The following is a 14,841-nucleotide window of genomic DNA, read 5'->3' as shown; positions in this document are numbered from 1 at the left end:
GTTACAGTGTTTGGTTATGTTCCATGATCGCACGCTGTAATCTCAGATGTAGATGATCTGAATCGTCGTGGGACCTCGTGTGGATTACGTCGGACCTTCGGGGAAGGGGGGGGGGTTGGGGCCAAACTGAATTCTTGCCCCGTGTTCAGGAAAATCTAAATCCGCCCCGGGTAACCATCATATGCATTTTCCCAATAATCACAGAGGCGCACAGATGATTGCATAAACGTGGCGGTTTTTATTGCTGCATGCTCTTTGGCCAATAGTAGGAATCAAACATTGCAATTAGTGCTCCTATATCCCTGGAAACAGTCGTGGATTGAGTGGTCCCGGACCGCAGATCCACTCCCATCATCCCGCACCATCGCTCCTATTCTGCTGCCGTGTCTGGATCACTGTTTGGCTTCTCTGGAATCCTAGAAGAACAAGAAGTATCAAAATGTAACAAAAGTGATACATCACATGACAAGAATGATACCTGCTACAGAATATGTGCTGACACTTTTTTTTTTTAAAGGGGAAATGTCCCTTTTTTTTTAAAGGGAAGCACTCACCAGAATAGGGATCTTTACAGTTTTAGCATCATATTAACAACGAAAAGGGACTTTTGTGTCTAATAAATGGTCTCACAAGCTGTGAAACCCCCGGGGCTTCCTACCCTCCGTGAGAACATACAGTCTCATATGATGTGAACATAATTGATTCATATTCCTGGACCTCAAAACAAAACAGTCCACCATCCCCATACAATGTGTCACATATAATACTGCACTCTCCTGACACATTATAGAGGACATTTATGACTATATTTATAACAATGGGTCCAATAACTAATAGGCAGGTATTGGCCCCCTACCTGTCTGTTGTGCCCGGTGCTGGTCTCTGCCGGCACAGAGCGATCACTGACCGCTCCTGCCAGCGATTGACCTGATCCACGCCAGCAGGGCAGCTCTCTCTCTTCTCTACAGATGTCATGCTGATAGACAGCCAGCTCCCCGCAGTTAGGCCGCAGGGAGCCGGTTATCAATAAGCATGAGATCAGCAGTCACACCCCGTCTACAGAGCAGAGAAGAAGATGAGCCCCTGCTCTGTGGACATAATGTCAGTGGAAGCTGCTAAATACCGGCAGGCAGGGGTGTAACGATAGTGGTCACAGAGATGGCCACTGCGACCAGGGCCGCAGGGTTAGGGGCCCGGCGCCCACCCTCAAGAGAAGCAGCTAGCTGGACTCTGTGTAAGAGAGGAGCTGCACTGTTCAGTGGCAGACCACATGGCCACTATGGGGCCCATGAGTCGGGTGGGCCCAGTGCCAGAGGTGGCATCAAGCCCCCCTCACCCATGGGCCCTTGCACACAACAATGATGATAGATGAAGCGGAGCGCTTCGCTCCATCCTTCATCATTCTCCCCCTGTGCCTGTGCTCGACATCTCAGTGCAGCGAAGCGCGGTGACGTCACCATTGTGCAACTGCTGTGCTGAGACTGCAGAGCGCAGGATGGGAAGACACTCTGACCGGAGGAGTGGGGGAATGAGGAGAGGTGAGGACTTGTTTATTTTTTTTTTTTTAAATCAGTGAGTACAGGGTGGCCACAGGCCTACGGGGGCTATGGGGGCTGCATAATACAATATGACCGACACCTTATACATGGATTATGGGGCTGCATTATAACACATGGAGGCCTATGAGGGTACATTAAATAGTATGGAGGTTGCATAATATGAAAGACTATGGGGTTACATTATAAAACATGGGTGACTTTAGGGCCGCGTTAAATGTCATGGGGGCTGCATAATATGATATGGAGGACTATGGGGCTGCATTAAATGGTATTGGGGCTGCATAATATAATATGAAGGACTATGGGGCTGCATTAAATGGTATGGGGCTGCATAATATAATATGAAGGACTATGGGGCTGCATTAAATGGTATGGGGGCTGCATAATATAATATGAAGGACTATGAGGCTGCATTCAATGGTATGGGGGCTGCATAATATAATATGAAGGACTATGGGGCTGCATTAAATGGTATGGGGGCTACATAATATAATGTGGAGGCCTATGGGGCTGCATTAAATGGTATGGGGGCTGCATAATATAATATGAAGGACTATGGGGCTGTATTCAATGGTATGGGGGCTGCATAATATAATATGAAAGACTATGGGGCTGCATTAAATGGTATGGGGGCTACATAATATAATGTGGAGGCCTATGGGGCTGCATTAAATGGTATGGGGGCTGCATAATATAATATGAAGGACTATGGGGCTGCATTAAATGGTATGGGGGCTGCATAATATAATATGAAGGACTATGGGGCTGCATTAAATGGTATGGGGGCTGCATAATATAATGTGGAGGCCTATGGGGCTGCATTAAATGGTATGGGGGCTGCATAATATGAAGGACTATGGGGTTACATATAAAACATGGTGGACTATGGGGCTGCATTAAATGGTATGGGGGTTGCATAATATAATATGGAGGCCTATGGGGCTGCGTTATAAAACATGGAGGATTATGCGGCTGCATTAAATGGTATGGGGATGCATAATATAATATGAAGGACTATGGGGCTGCATTAAATAGCATGGGAGCTGCATAATATAATATGGAGGATGATGTGGCTTCATTATAATATATGGAGGATTATGGGGTGAATTATAATACATGGAGGGCTATAGGGTGAATTATAATACATGGAGAGGACTATGGGAGGTGCATTATAAGAATTGGAGGACAATGGGGGTGCATTATACCACATGGTGGACTATGGGGGTGCATTCTAACATATGAAGGATTATGTGGGACCCATTATACTATTTGGAAGGCTATGTGGGGGCCATTGTAGTATTTGGAGAGCTATGTACGAGGGGGGACAAAGATAAAAGCATGGGTTGGGTGTCATGACCCAGGATTGGTATTCCCCGCTCCAGAGTTTCCCAGACCCGGCCTGGTCATGTCAGGGGTAAACTCCCATCGGCCTCGTTCCGGTTTCAGGAGACTCTATATCTGGGCGCTGCACCTGCATTCCAGTGCTGGTTATAGTCTTGCTCTGCAGCCTGTGACTGGCTCTGGTGAGATTTCCTGTTTGATCTGACTCCTTGTTACCGTGCCCTGACCTGTACCCTCCCCCGTTCGTCCGTTTGTCCCAGTCCCTGACATCCCTCTTCTGTCATTTGTTTACCCATCCTGGTTCATCCTCCTTCCCGTGTTTGTGTCTCCTCACCCTCCGATCTTGTCTACTGTTCTCTGTGCCCTTTGTGTTCCCCTCTACATACCTGATCTCCTGGTATCTGACCTCGGTTCTGTTTTGTGACCTGATGTTGATTCTCCCTCTGCACTTACTTGACTTACCGGCTAGACCATGACTGCTTGACTACTCTACTCTTTCTTTCCCTCAGCACCCAGCTTTCCCATGCTCTGATATAATGGGAAAGCTGAGTGCTAAGGGAAAGATGTATAGCAGCGCATGGGGAAGGTGCATGCTGAGGACAAGATGGATATCAGAAAATAGGAAAGCTGGGTGCTGAGGACAAGATGGATATCAGAACATAGGAAAGCTGGGTGCTGATAGAAAAAGGGATTTCAGATCATGGGAAACATGGGTGCTAAGGGAAAGAGCCAAGTGTCAGCGTCACTATCCCATAGGCCCCCTTCACACGTCCGTGAAACACGTGCGTGTTTGGTCCGTTTCCGTATGTACCGGAGACACGGACACACGTGCTCCAATGTTATTTAATGTTTGTAGTTACACGTACGTTATTCTGTACCGGTGCGTGTGTCCGTGTGCGTGAAACATATGTGTTTCCGTATTACACAGATGTATGTCCATTTTCTGCGCGGAACATGCACATACGCACCGAATGAAAGTCTATGGGTCCGTGAGCACACCACGTACGTGACACGAATGCATCTCTGTATGCTCCGTGTACGTTTTGTGCTTTTTTCTAGCGATGTCGGTCATTTGTTTTTCTGTTTATGTCGGTCAATCTTCCTCAGTCCGTCGGTCGGTCTCTCTCTGTCGGTCGGTCTCTCTCTCTGTCTTGTCTGTCCCTCTCTCTGTCCGTCGGTCAGTCTCCCCCCTCTCTCATACTCACCGTTCCCCGATCACCGGCGCGGCGCTGCACAGCTGTTAAAAAAACTCCGGCGGCTTTTACTATTTTGAAAAAGCCGGCCGCTCATTAAACAATCTCGTATTCCCTACTTCCCCCGCCCACCGGTGTCTATGATTGGTTGCAGTGAGACACGCCCCCACGCTGAGTGACAGCTGTCTCACTGCAACCAATCACAGCTGCCGGTGGGCGTGTCTATACTGTGCAGTAAAATAAATAATTAAATAATTTAAAAAACCGGTGTGCGGTCCCCACCAATTTTTATACCAGCCAAGATAAAGACATACGGCTGAAGGCTGGTATTCTCAGGATAGGGAGCTCCACGTTATGGGGAGCCCCCCAGCCTAACAATATCAGCCAGCAGCCGCCTGGAATGGCCGCATACAATAGATGCGACAGTTCTGGGACTGTACCCGGCTCTTCCTGAATTGCCCTGGTGCGTTGGCAATCGGTGTAATAAGGAGTTAATGGCAGCCCATAGCTGCCACTAAGTCCTAGATTAATCATTGCAGGCGTCTATGAGACACCCCCAATGATTAACCTGCAAGTTAAAGTTAATAAACACACACAATGAAAAATCCTTTATTTGCAATAATAAACACTAACAAATACCCTCATTCACCACTTTATTAAGCCCCAAAAACTCATCCAAGTCCGGCGTAATCCACGGAGGTCCCGCTTCGCTTCCAGCTCTGCTACATGAATCTGACAGGAGCTGCAGCAGACACCGCCGCTCCTGTCAGCTCCACACAGCAACTGAGGTGAGTATCGCGATCAGCTGTGCTGTCACTCAGGTTACTCGCGGCCACTGCTGGATCCTCCACCTGTGACAGCAAGTCACCCGAGTGACAGCGATGAAGTCACAGGTGAGTTGCGGTCTCGGGTGGAGGACTCCAGCTGGCCGCGGGTAACCTGAGTGACGGCAGTGCTAACCGTGCTGCTCACTGCAGTCACTCAGGGGATTAGCGGTCACCGGTAAGTCCTTCACGGCTGACCGCTAATCAGGACGCGACACAGACAGAGCCGCGGGATGACAATGAAGTCGGGTGAAGTTCACCCGAGTTCATTCTCATTGCGCGTCGCTGTCTGCTGTCAGCCGACATGTAGCAACTACATTGTGCATCACACACGGAACATTTCACACGGGCAACACACGGACATGTCACTTACGTATCTCACGCACACACGGACATTCCACACGCCCACACGGCGAGCATACGCCATTCACACGGATGCTACCCGTACCATAAAAACGGACATAAAAACGGAACATGGACCTGAAAAACGTAACGTAACACACATGCGTGTTTTTCACGGACCTGTGAAGGGGGCCATACACTGAGTGTCGGTGTACAATGGGGTGGGGGGGGGCAGGTCCAAACTTTGCACCAGGCCCATCAAACTCTAGTGATGCCACTGGAGCCCTCTGTGATCCCTCTGTGCTGGCAGAGATCGGCGCCCGGCAATAACAGCCAGGGAAGTGGCAACAGCCTAATAAAAAATAAAGCATAGCTCCAAATTAACTCCTTTAAGGGAGGTCCAAGAAAAAGGGGGGACCCCAACTACTTGAAGTGGTGTCAAAGATGCCGGGCAGCGCAGAAGGCCGGGGGAGGACAATATATGAGGCTCTAGTAGATTGTTATACAGTTAATGTTTCACGAACAAATCTATAATGCACCAGTGAATTGCAGCAGTGACATATAATCCCAGAAATATTAGTTCCTTATCTCAGTCCATCAGATGAATCCCAACAGATCCCAAGATTCCCCTTCTGCAGGAGCAGAGACCCCGATATCTAAACAGCCCCTGAGCGAGAACCAGAAAAAGACTTCGTCTACTGAACCGGACATTAGTATCACAAGTGATTCCGAAAAAGTATAGTGAGACGAATATAAATCTTTTTTTAATAAAAAACAACTAATTTTCCTAGAAAGTTTCAGTTTCCATTTAACCAGAGAACGAAACGATCGTAGCCAAAGTCGCACTAAGAACACGGCAGAATGTTTCCTGTGAGCTCTCTAATGGGATATAAAATAATAAAAAACAGAAACCATAGCAGCAATGACTGGTGATAAACAGTATACAAGAATATAACTACTATAATACTGCCCCCTATGTACAAGAATATAACTACTATAATACTGCCCCCTATGTACAAGAATATAACTACTATACTACTGCCCCCTATGTACAAGAATATAACTACTATACTACTGCCCCCTATGTACAAGAATATAACTACTATAATACTGCTCCTATGTACAAGAATATAACTACTATAATACTGCCCCTATGTACAAGAATATAACTACTATAATACTGCCCCCTATGTACAAGAATATAACTACTATACTACTGCCCCCTATGTACAAGAATATAACTACTATAATACTGCCCCCTATGTACAAGAATATAACTACTATACTACTGCCCCCTATGTACAAGAATATAACTACTATACTACTGCCCCCTATGTACAAGAATATAACTACTATAATACTGCTCCTATGTACAAGAATATAACTACTATAATACTGCCCCTATGTACAAGAATATAACTACTATAATACTGCCCCCTATGTACAAGAATATAACTACTATACTACTGCCCCCTATGTACAAGAATATAACTACTATAATACTGCCCCCTATATACAAGAATAAAACTACTATAATACTGCCCCTATGTACAAGAATATAACTACTATAATACTGCTCCTATGTACAAGAATATAACTACTATAATACTGCCCCCTATGTACAAGAATATAACTACTATACTACTGCCCCTATGTACAAGAATATAACTACTATAATACTGCCCCTATGTACAAGAATATAACTACTATACTACTGCCCCCTATGTACAAGAATATAACTACTATAATACTGCCCCCTATATACAAGAATATAACTACTATAATACTGCCCCCTATGTACAATAATATAACTACTATAATACTGCCCCCTATATACAAGAATATAACTACTATAATACTGCCCCCTATATATAAGAATATAACTACTATACTACTGCCCCCTATGTACAAGAATATGACTACTATACTACTGCCCCCTATGTACAAGAGTATAACTACTATAATACTGCCCCTATATACAAGAATAAAACTACTATAATACTGCCCCTATGTACAAGAATATAACTACTATAATACTGCTCCTATGTACAAGAATATAACTACTATAATACTGCCCCCTATGTACAAGAATATAACTACTATACTACTGCCCCTATGTACAAGAATATAACTACTATAATACTGCCCCTATGTACAAGAATATAACTACTATAATACTGCCCCCTATGTACAAGAATATAACTACTATAATACTGCCCCCATGTACAAGGATATAACTACTATAATACTGCCCCCTATGTACAAGAATATAACTACTATACTACTGCCCCTATGTACAAGAATATAACTACTATAATACTGCCCCTATGTACAAGAATATAACTACTATAATACTGCCCCTCTATACAAGAATATAACTACTATAACACTACCCCCTATGTACAAGAATATAACTACTATAATACTGCCCCCTATGTACAAGAATATAACTACTATAATACTGCCCCTATATACAAGAATATAACTACTATAATACTGCCCCTATGTACAAGAATATAACTACTATAATACTGCCCCCTATATACAAGAATATAACTACTATAATACTGCCCCCTATGTACAAGAATATAACTACAATAATACTGCCCCTATGTACAAGAATATAACTACTATAATACTGCCCCTATGTACAAGAATATAACTACTATAATACTGCCCCTATGTACAAGAATATAACTACTATAACACTACCACCTATGTACAAGAATATAACTACTATAATACTGCCCCTATGTACAAGAATATAACTACTATAATACTGCCCCCTATATACAAGAATATAACTACTATAATACTGCCCCCTATGTACAAGAATATAACTACAATAATACTGCCCCTATGTACAAGAATATAACTACTATAATACTGCCCCTATGTACAAGAATATAACTACTATAATACTGCCCCTATGTACAAGAATATAACTACTATAACACTACCACCTATGTACAAGAATATAACTACAATAATACTGCCCCTATGTACAAGAATATAACTACTATAATACTGCCCCTATGTACAAGAATATAACTACTATAATACTGCCCCTATGTACAAGAATATAACTACAATAATACTGCCCCTATGTACAAGAATATAACTACTATAATACTGCCCCTATGTACAAGAATATAACTACTATAATACTGCCCCTATGTACAAGAATATAACTACTATAACACTACCACCTATGTACAAGAATATAACTACAATAATACTGCCCCTATGTACAAGAATATAACTACTATAATACTGCCCCTATGTACAAGAATATAACTACTATAATACTGCCCCTATGTACAAGAATATAACTACTATAACACTACCACCTATGTACAAGAATATAACTACTATAATACTGCTCCTATGTTCAAGAATATAACTACTATAATACTGCTACCTATGTACAAGAATATAACTACTATAATACTGCTCCTATGTACAAGAATATAACTACTATAATACTGCCTCCTATGTACAAGAATATAACTACTATAATACTGCTCCTATGTACAAGAATATAACTACTATAATACTGCCTCCTATGTACAAGAATATAACTACTATAATACTGCTCCTATGTACAAGAATATAACTACTATAATACTGCCCCTATATACAAGAATGTAACTACTATAATACTGCTCCTATGTACAAGAATATAAGTACTATAATACTGCCCCTATGTACAAGAATATAACTACTATAATACTGCCCCTATATACAAGAATATAACTACTATAATACTGCCCCCTATGTACAAGAATATAACTACTATAATACTGCCCCTATGTACAAGAATATACCTACTATAATACTGCCCCCTATGTGCAAGAATATAACTACTATAATACTGCCCCTATGTACAAGAATATAACTACTATAATACTGCCCCTATGTACAAGAATATAACTACTATAATACTGCCCCTATGTACAAGAATATAACTACTATAACACTACCCCCTATCTACAAGAATATAACTACTATAATACTGCTCTTATGTTCAAGAATATAACTACTATAATACTGCTCCCTATGTACAAGAATATAACTACTATAATACTGCTACCTATGTACAAAAATATAACTACTATAATACTGCTCCTATGTACAAGAATATAACTACTATAATACTGCCTCCTATGTACAAGAATATAACTACTATAATACTGCTCCTATGTACAAGAATATAACTACTATAATACTGCCCCTATGTACAAGAATATAACTACTATAATACTGCCCCTATGTACAAGAATATAACTACTATAACACTACCCCCTATCTACAAGAATATAACTACTATAATACTGCTCTTATGTTCAAGAATATAACTACTATAATACTGCTCCCTATGTACAAGAATATAACTACTATAATACTGCTACCTATGTACAAAAATATAACTACTATAATACTGCTCCTATGTACAAGAATATAACTACTATAATACTGCCTCCTATGTACAAGAATATAACTACTATAATACTGCCTCCTATGTACAAGAATATAACTACTATAATACTGCTCCTATGTACAAGAGTATAACTTCTATAATACTGCCCCTATGTACAAGAATATAACTGCTATAATACTGCCCCTATGTACAACAATATAACTACTATAATACTGACCCCTATGTACAAGAATATAACTACTATAATACTGCCCCTATGTACAAGAATATAACTACTATAATACTTCCCCTATATACAAGAATATAACTACTATAATACTGCCCCTATGTACAAGAATATAACTACTATAATACTGCCCCTATATACAAGAATATAACTACTATAATACTGCCTCCTATGTACAAGAAAATAACTACTATAATACTGCCCCCTATGTACAAGAATATAACTACAATAATACTGCCCCTATGTACAAGAATATAACTACTATAATACTGCCCCTATGTACAAGAATATAACTACTATAATACTGCCCCTATGTACAAGAATATAACTACTATAACACTACCCCCTATGTACAAGAATATAACTACTATAATACTGCTCCTATGTTCAAGAATATAACTACTATAATACTGCTACCTATGTACAAGAATATAACTACTATAATACTGCTCCTATGTACAAGAATATAACTACTATAATACTGCCTCCTATGTACAAGAATATAACTACTATAATACTGCTCCTATGTACAAGAATATAACTACTATAATACTGCCTCCTATGTACAAGAATATAACTACTATAATATTGCTCCTATGTACAAGAATATAACTACTATAATACTGCCCCTATATACAAGAATGTAACTACTATAATACTGCTCCTATGTACAAGAATATAAGTACTATAATACTGCCCCAATGTACACGAATATAACTACTATAATACTGCCCCTATATACAAGAATATAACTACTATAATACTGCCCCCTATGTACAAGAATATAACTACTATAATACTGCCCCTATGTACAAGAATATAACTACTATAATACTGCCCCCTATGTACAAGAATATAACTACTATAATACTGCCCCTATGTACAAGAATATAACTACTATAATACTGCCCCTATGTACAAGAATATAACTACTATAATACTGCTCCTATGTTCAAGAATATAACTACTATAATACTGCTACCTATGTACAAAAATATAACTACTATAATACTGCTCCTATGTACAAGAATATAACTACTATAATACTGCTTCCTATGTACAAGAATATAACTACTATAATACTGCTCCTATGTACAAGAATATAACTAATATAATACTGCCTCCTATGTACAAGAATATAACTACTATAATACTGCTCCTATGTACAAGAGTATAACTTCTATAATACTGCCCCTATGTACAAGAATATAACTGCTATAATACTGCCCCTATGTACAAGAATATAACTACTATAATACTGACCCCTATGTACAAGAATATAACTACTATAATACTGACCCCTATGTACAAGAATATAACTACTATAATACTGCCCCTATATACAAGAATATAACTACTATAATACTGCCTCCTATGTACAAGAATATAACTACTATAATACTGCCCCCTATGTACAAGAATATAACTACTATAATACTGCCCCTATGTACAAGAATATAACTACTATAATACTGCCCCTATGTACAAGAATATAACTATTATAATACTGCCCCTATGTACATACAAGAATATAACTACTATAATACTGCCCCTATGTACAAGAATATAACTACTATAATACTCCCCCTATTTACAAGAATATAACTACTATAATACTGACCCCTATGTACAAGAATATAACTACTATAATACTGCCCCTATATACAAGAATATAACTACTATAATACTGCTCCTATGTACAAGAATATAACTACTATAATACTGCCCCTATGTACAAGAATATAACTACTATAATACTGACCCCTATGTACAAGAATATAACTACTATAATACTGCCCCTATATACAAGAATATAACTACTATAATACTGCTCCTATGTACAAGACTATAACTACTATAATACTGTCCCTATGTACAAGAATATAACTACTATAACACTACCCCCTATGTACAAGAATATAACTACTATAATACTGCCCCTATGTACAAGAATATAACTACTATAATACTGCTCCTATGTACAAGAATATAACTACTATAATACTGCCCCTATGTACAAGAATATAACTACTATAATACTGCCCCTATGTACAAGAATATAAGTACTATAATACTGCCTCCTATGTACAAGAATATAACTACTATAATACTGCCCCTATGTACAAGAATATAACTACTATAATACTGCCCCTATGTACAAGAATATAACTTATAGCTTTGCACACTCTTGGCATTCTCTTGATGAGCTTCAAGAGGTAGTCACCGGAAATGGTTTTCCAACAGTCTTGAAGGAGTTCCCAGAGATGCTTAGCACTTGTTGGCCCTTTTGCCTTCACTCTGCGGTCCAGCTCACCCCAAACCATCTCGATTGGGTTCAGGTCTGGTGACTGGAGGCCAGGTCATCTGGCGTAGCACCCCATCACTCTCCTTCTTAGTCATATAGCCCTTACACAGCCTGGAGGTGTGTTTGGGGTCATTGTCCTGTTGAAAAATAAATGATGGTCCAACTAAACGCAAATCGGATGGAATAGCACGCCGCTGCAAGATGCTGTGGTAGCCATGCTGGTTCTGTATGCCTTAAATTTTGAATAAATCCCCAACAATGTCCCCAGCAAAGCCCCCCCACACCATCACACCCCCTCCTCCATGCTTCACGGTGGGAACCAGCCATGTAGAGTTTATCCGTTCACCTTTTCTACAAAGACACGGAGTTTGGATCCAAAGATCTCATATTTGGACTCATCAGACCAAAGCACAGATTTGCACTGGTCTAATGTCCATTCCTTGTGTTCTTTAGCCAAAACAAGTCTCTTCTGCTTGTTGCCTGTCCTTAGCAGTGGTTTTCTAGCAGCTATTTTACCATGAAGGCTGCTGCACAAAGTCTCCTCTTAACAGTTGTTCTAGAGATGTGTCTGCTGCTACAACTCTGTGTAGCATTGACCTGGTCTCTAATCTGAGCTGCTGTTAACCTGCGATTTTGGAGGCTGGTGACTCGGATAAACTTATCCTCCGCAGCAGAGGTGACTCTTGGTCTTCCTTTCCTGGGGCGGTCCTCATGTGAGACAGTTTCTTTGTCCTGTTTGATGGTATTTGCCACTGCACTTGGGGACACTTTCAAAGTTTTCACAATTTTTCGGACTGACTTGCCTTCATTTCTTAAAGTAATGATGGCCACCCATTTTTCTTTACTTAGCTGCTTTTTTCTTGCCATAATACAAATTCTAACAGTCTAACAGTAATCAAAGCAAAAAGTGGTTACTGTGAAGAACCTAGAATATAAGACATATTTTCAGTTGTTTCACACTTTTTTGTTAAGTATTTCATTCCACATGTGTTAATTCATAGTTTTGATGCCTTCAATGTGAATCTACAATATTCAGAGTTATGAAAATAAAGAAAACTCTTTGAATGAGAAGGTGTGTCCAAACTTTTGGTCTGTACTGTATATATATATATATATATATATATATATATATATATGTATGTATCTCACGGGTCTCATTAATAGCTGCTTCACCCTCACTTCCATCGGGTGACACTGACAGCCTGCAGAGGTGAATGTGAGTGTGGACAACACCTTTTAAATGAAATAGCAGAAAGGAAATCTAAAAAAAAAAAAAATGAAAAGAATAATAATTGCTTAAATAAAAGTCAATATAAATAAAATGACACTATAGGTCATCACTCTGGGATTGTTGATGACGATCCATTGTATGATTCACACTGTGTCCTCCAGGGTTGAGGTCTCCGCTGTTTGCAGCCGGTCCCGGTGCCGGTGTTTCCGCTCTTCCTTTGGACGCCGGCTGCATAAAATGAGGTGCGCAGATTTCTCCCTATTTTATATGCATGGAGGCAATTTCTGCCTTGACCCAGATTCTCGCTGAGTTTCTGTTCACCTGAACTGACCCCGAGTCGGTGACTTCCAGCTGCATAAATGAGAATTCCCTGCAACTGATACAAAGTAACAATATCTGCTGCTACTAACCTCAACTGATACATTGTAACAAACCCTCAGCTCACACTGCACTGATCTGGGCTCATAGTAGTTATATTCTTGTACATAGCAGCAGTATTATAGTAATTATATTCTTGTACATAGGGGGCAGTATTATAGTAGTTATATTCTTGTACATAGGGGCAGTATTATAGTAGTTATATTCTTGTACATAGGGGGCAGTATTATAGTGGTTATATTCTTGTAAATAGGGGCAGTATTATAGTAGTTATATTCCTGTACATAGGAGCAGTATTATAGTAGTTATATTCTTGTACATAGGGGAAGTATTATAGTAGTTATATTCTTGTACATAGGGGCAGTATTATAGTGGTTTTATTCTTGTAAATAGGGGGCAGTATTATAGTAGTTATATTCCTGTACATAGAAGCAGTATTATAGTAGTTATATTCTTGTATATAGGGGCAGTATTATAGTAGTTATATTCTTGTACATAGGGGCAGTATTATAGTAGTTATATTCTTGTACATAGGAGCAGTATTATAGTAGTTATATTCTTGTACATAGGAGCAGTATTATAGTGGTTATATTCTTGTACATAGGGGGCAGCATTATAGTAGTTATATTCCTGTACATAGAAGCAGTATTATAGTAGTTATATTCTTGTATATAGGGGCAGTATTATAGTAGTTATATTCTTGTACATAGGGGCAGTATTATAGTAGTTATATTCTTGTACATAGCAGCAGTATTATAGTGGTTATATTCTTTTACATAGGGGCAGTATTATAGTAGTTATATTCTTGTACATAGCAGCAGTATTATAGTAGTTATATTCTTGTACATAGGGGGCAGTATTATAGTAGTTATATTCTTGTATATAGGAACAGTATTATAGTGGTTATATTCTTGTACATAGGGGGCAGTATTATAGTAGTTATATTCCTGTAAATAGAAGCAGTATTATAGTAGTTATATTCTTGTATATAGGGGCAGTAT

The 14,841-nt window shown here is 39.6% G+C and overlaps 1 protein-coding gene across 3 annotated transcripts in view; it reads right to left on the bottom strand.

Moving 5' to 3' along the window:
* Positions 1-218: 218 nt before the first annotated feature.
* The window catches only part of MAP6 (microtubule associated protein 6), a 131,031-nt gene continuing 116,408 nt past the window's right edge, over positions 219-14,841 (bottom strand). For all 3 annotated transcript variants that reach the window (XM_075337600.1, XM_075337597.1, XM_075337598.1), the window contains one exon: positions 219-416. In XM_075337600.1, the coding sequence (XP_075193715.1) occupies positions 393-416 (24 nt within the window). In that variant the 3' untranslated portion in view covers positions 219-392. The remainder of the gene's footprint in view (positions 417-14,841) is intronic.

This window comes from Anomaloglossus baeobatrachus, chromosome 2 (genome assembly GCF_048569485.1).
Source record: "Anomaloglossus baeobatrachus isolate aAnoBae1 chromosome 2, aAnoBae1.hap1, whole genome shotgun sequence".
Taxonomy (NCBI): domain Eukaryota; kingdom Metazoa; phylum Chordata; class Amphibia; order Anura; family Aromobatidae; genus Anomaloglossus; species Anomaloglossus baeobatrachus.
This window is presented reverse-complemented; position numbering and strand designations above follow the sequence as displayed.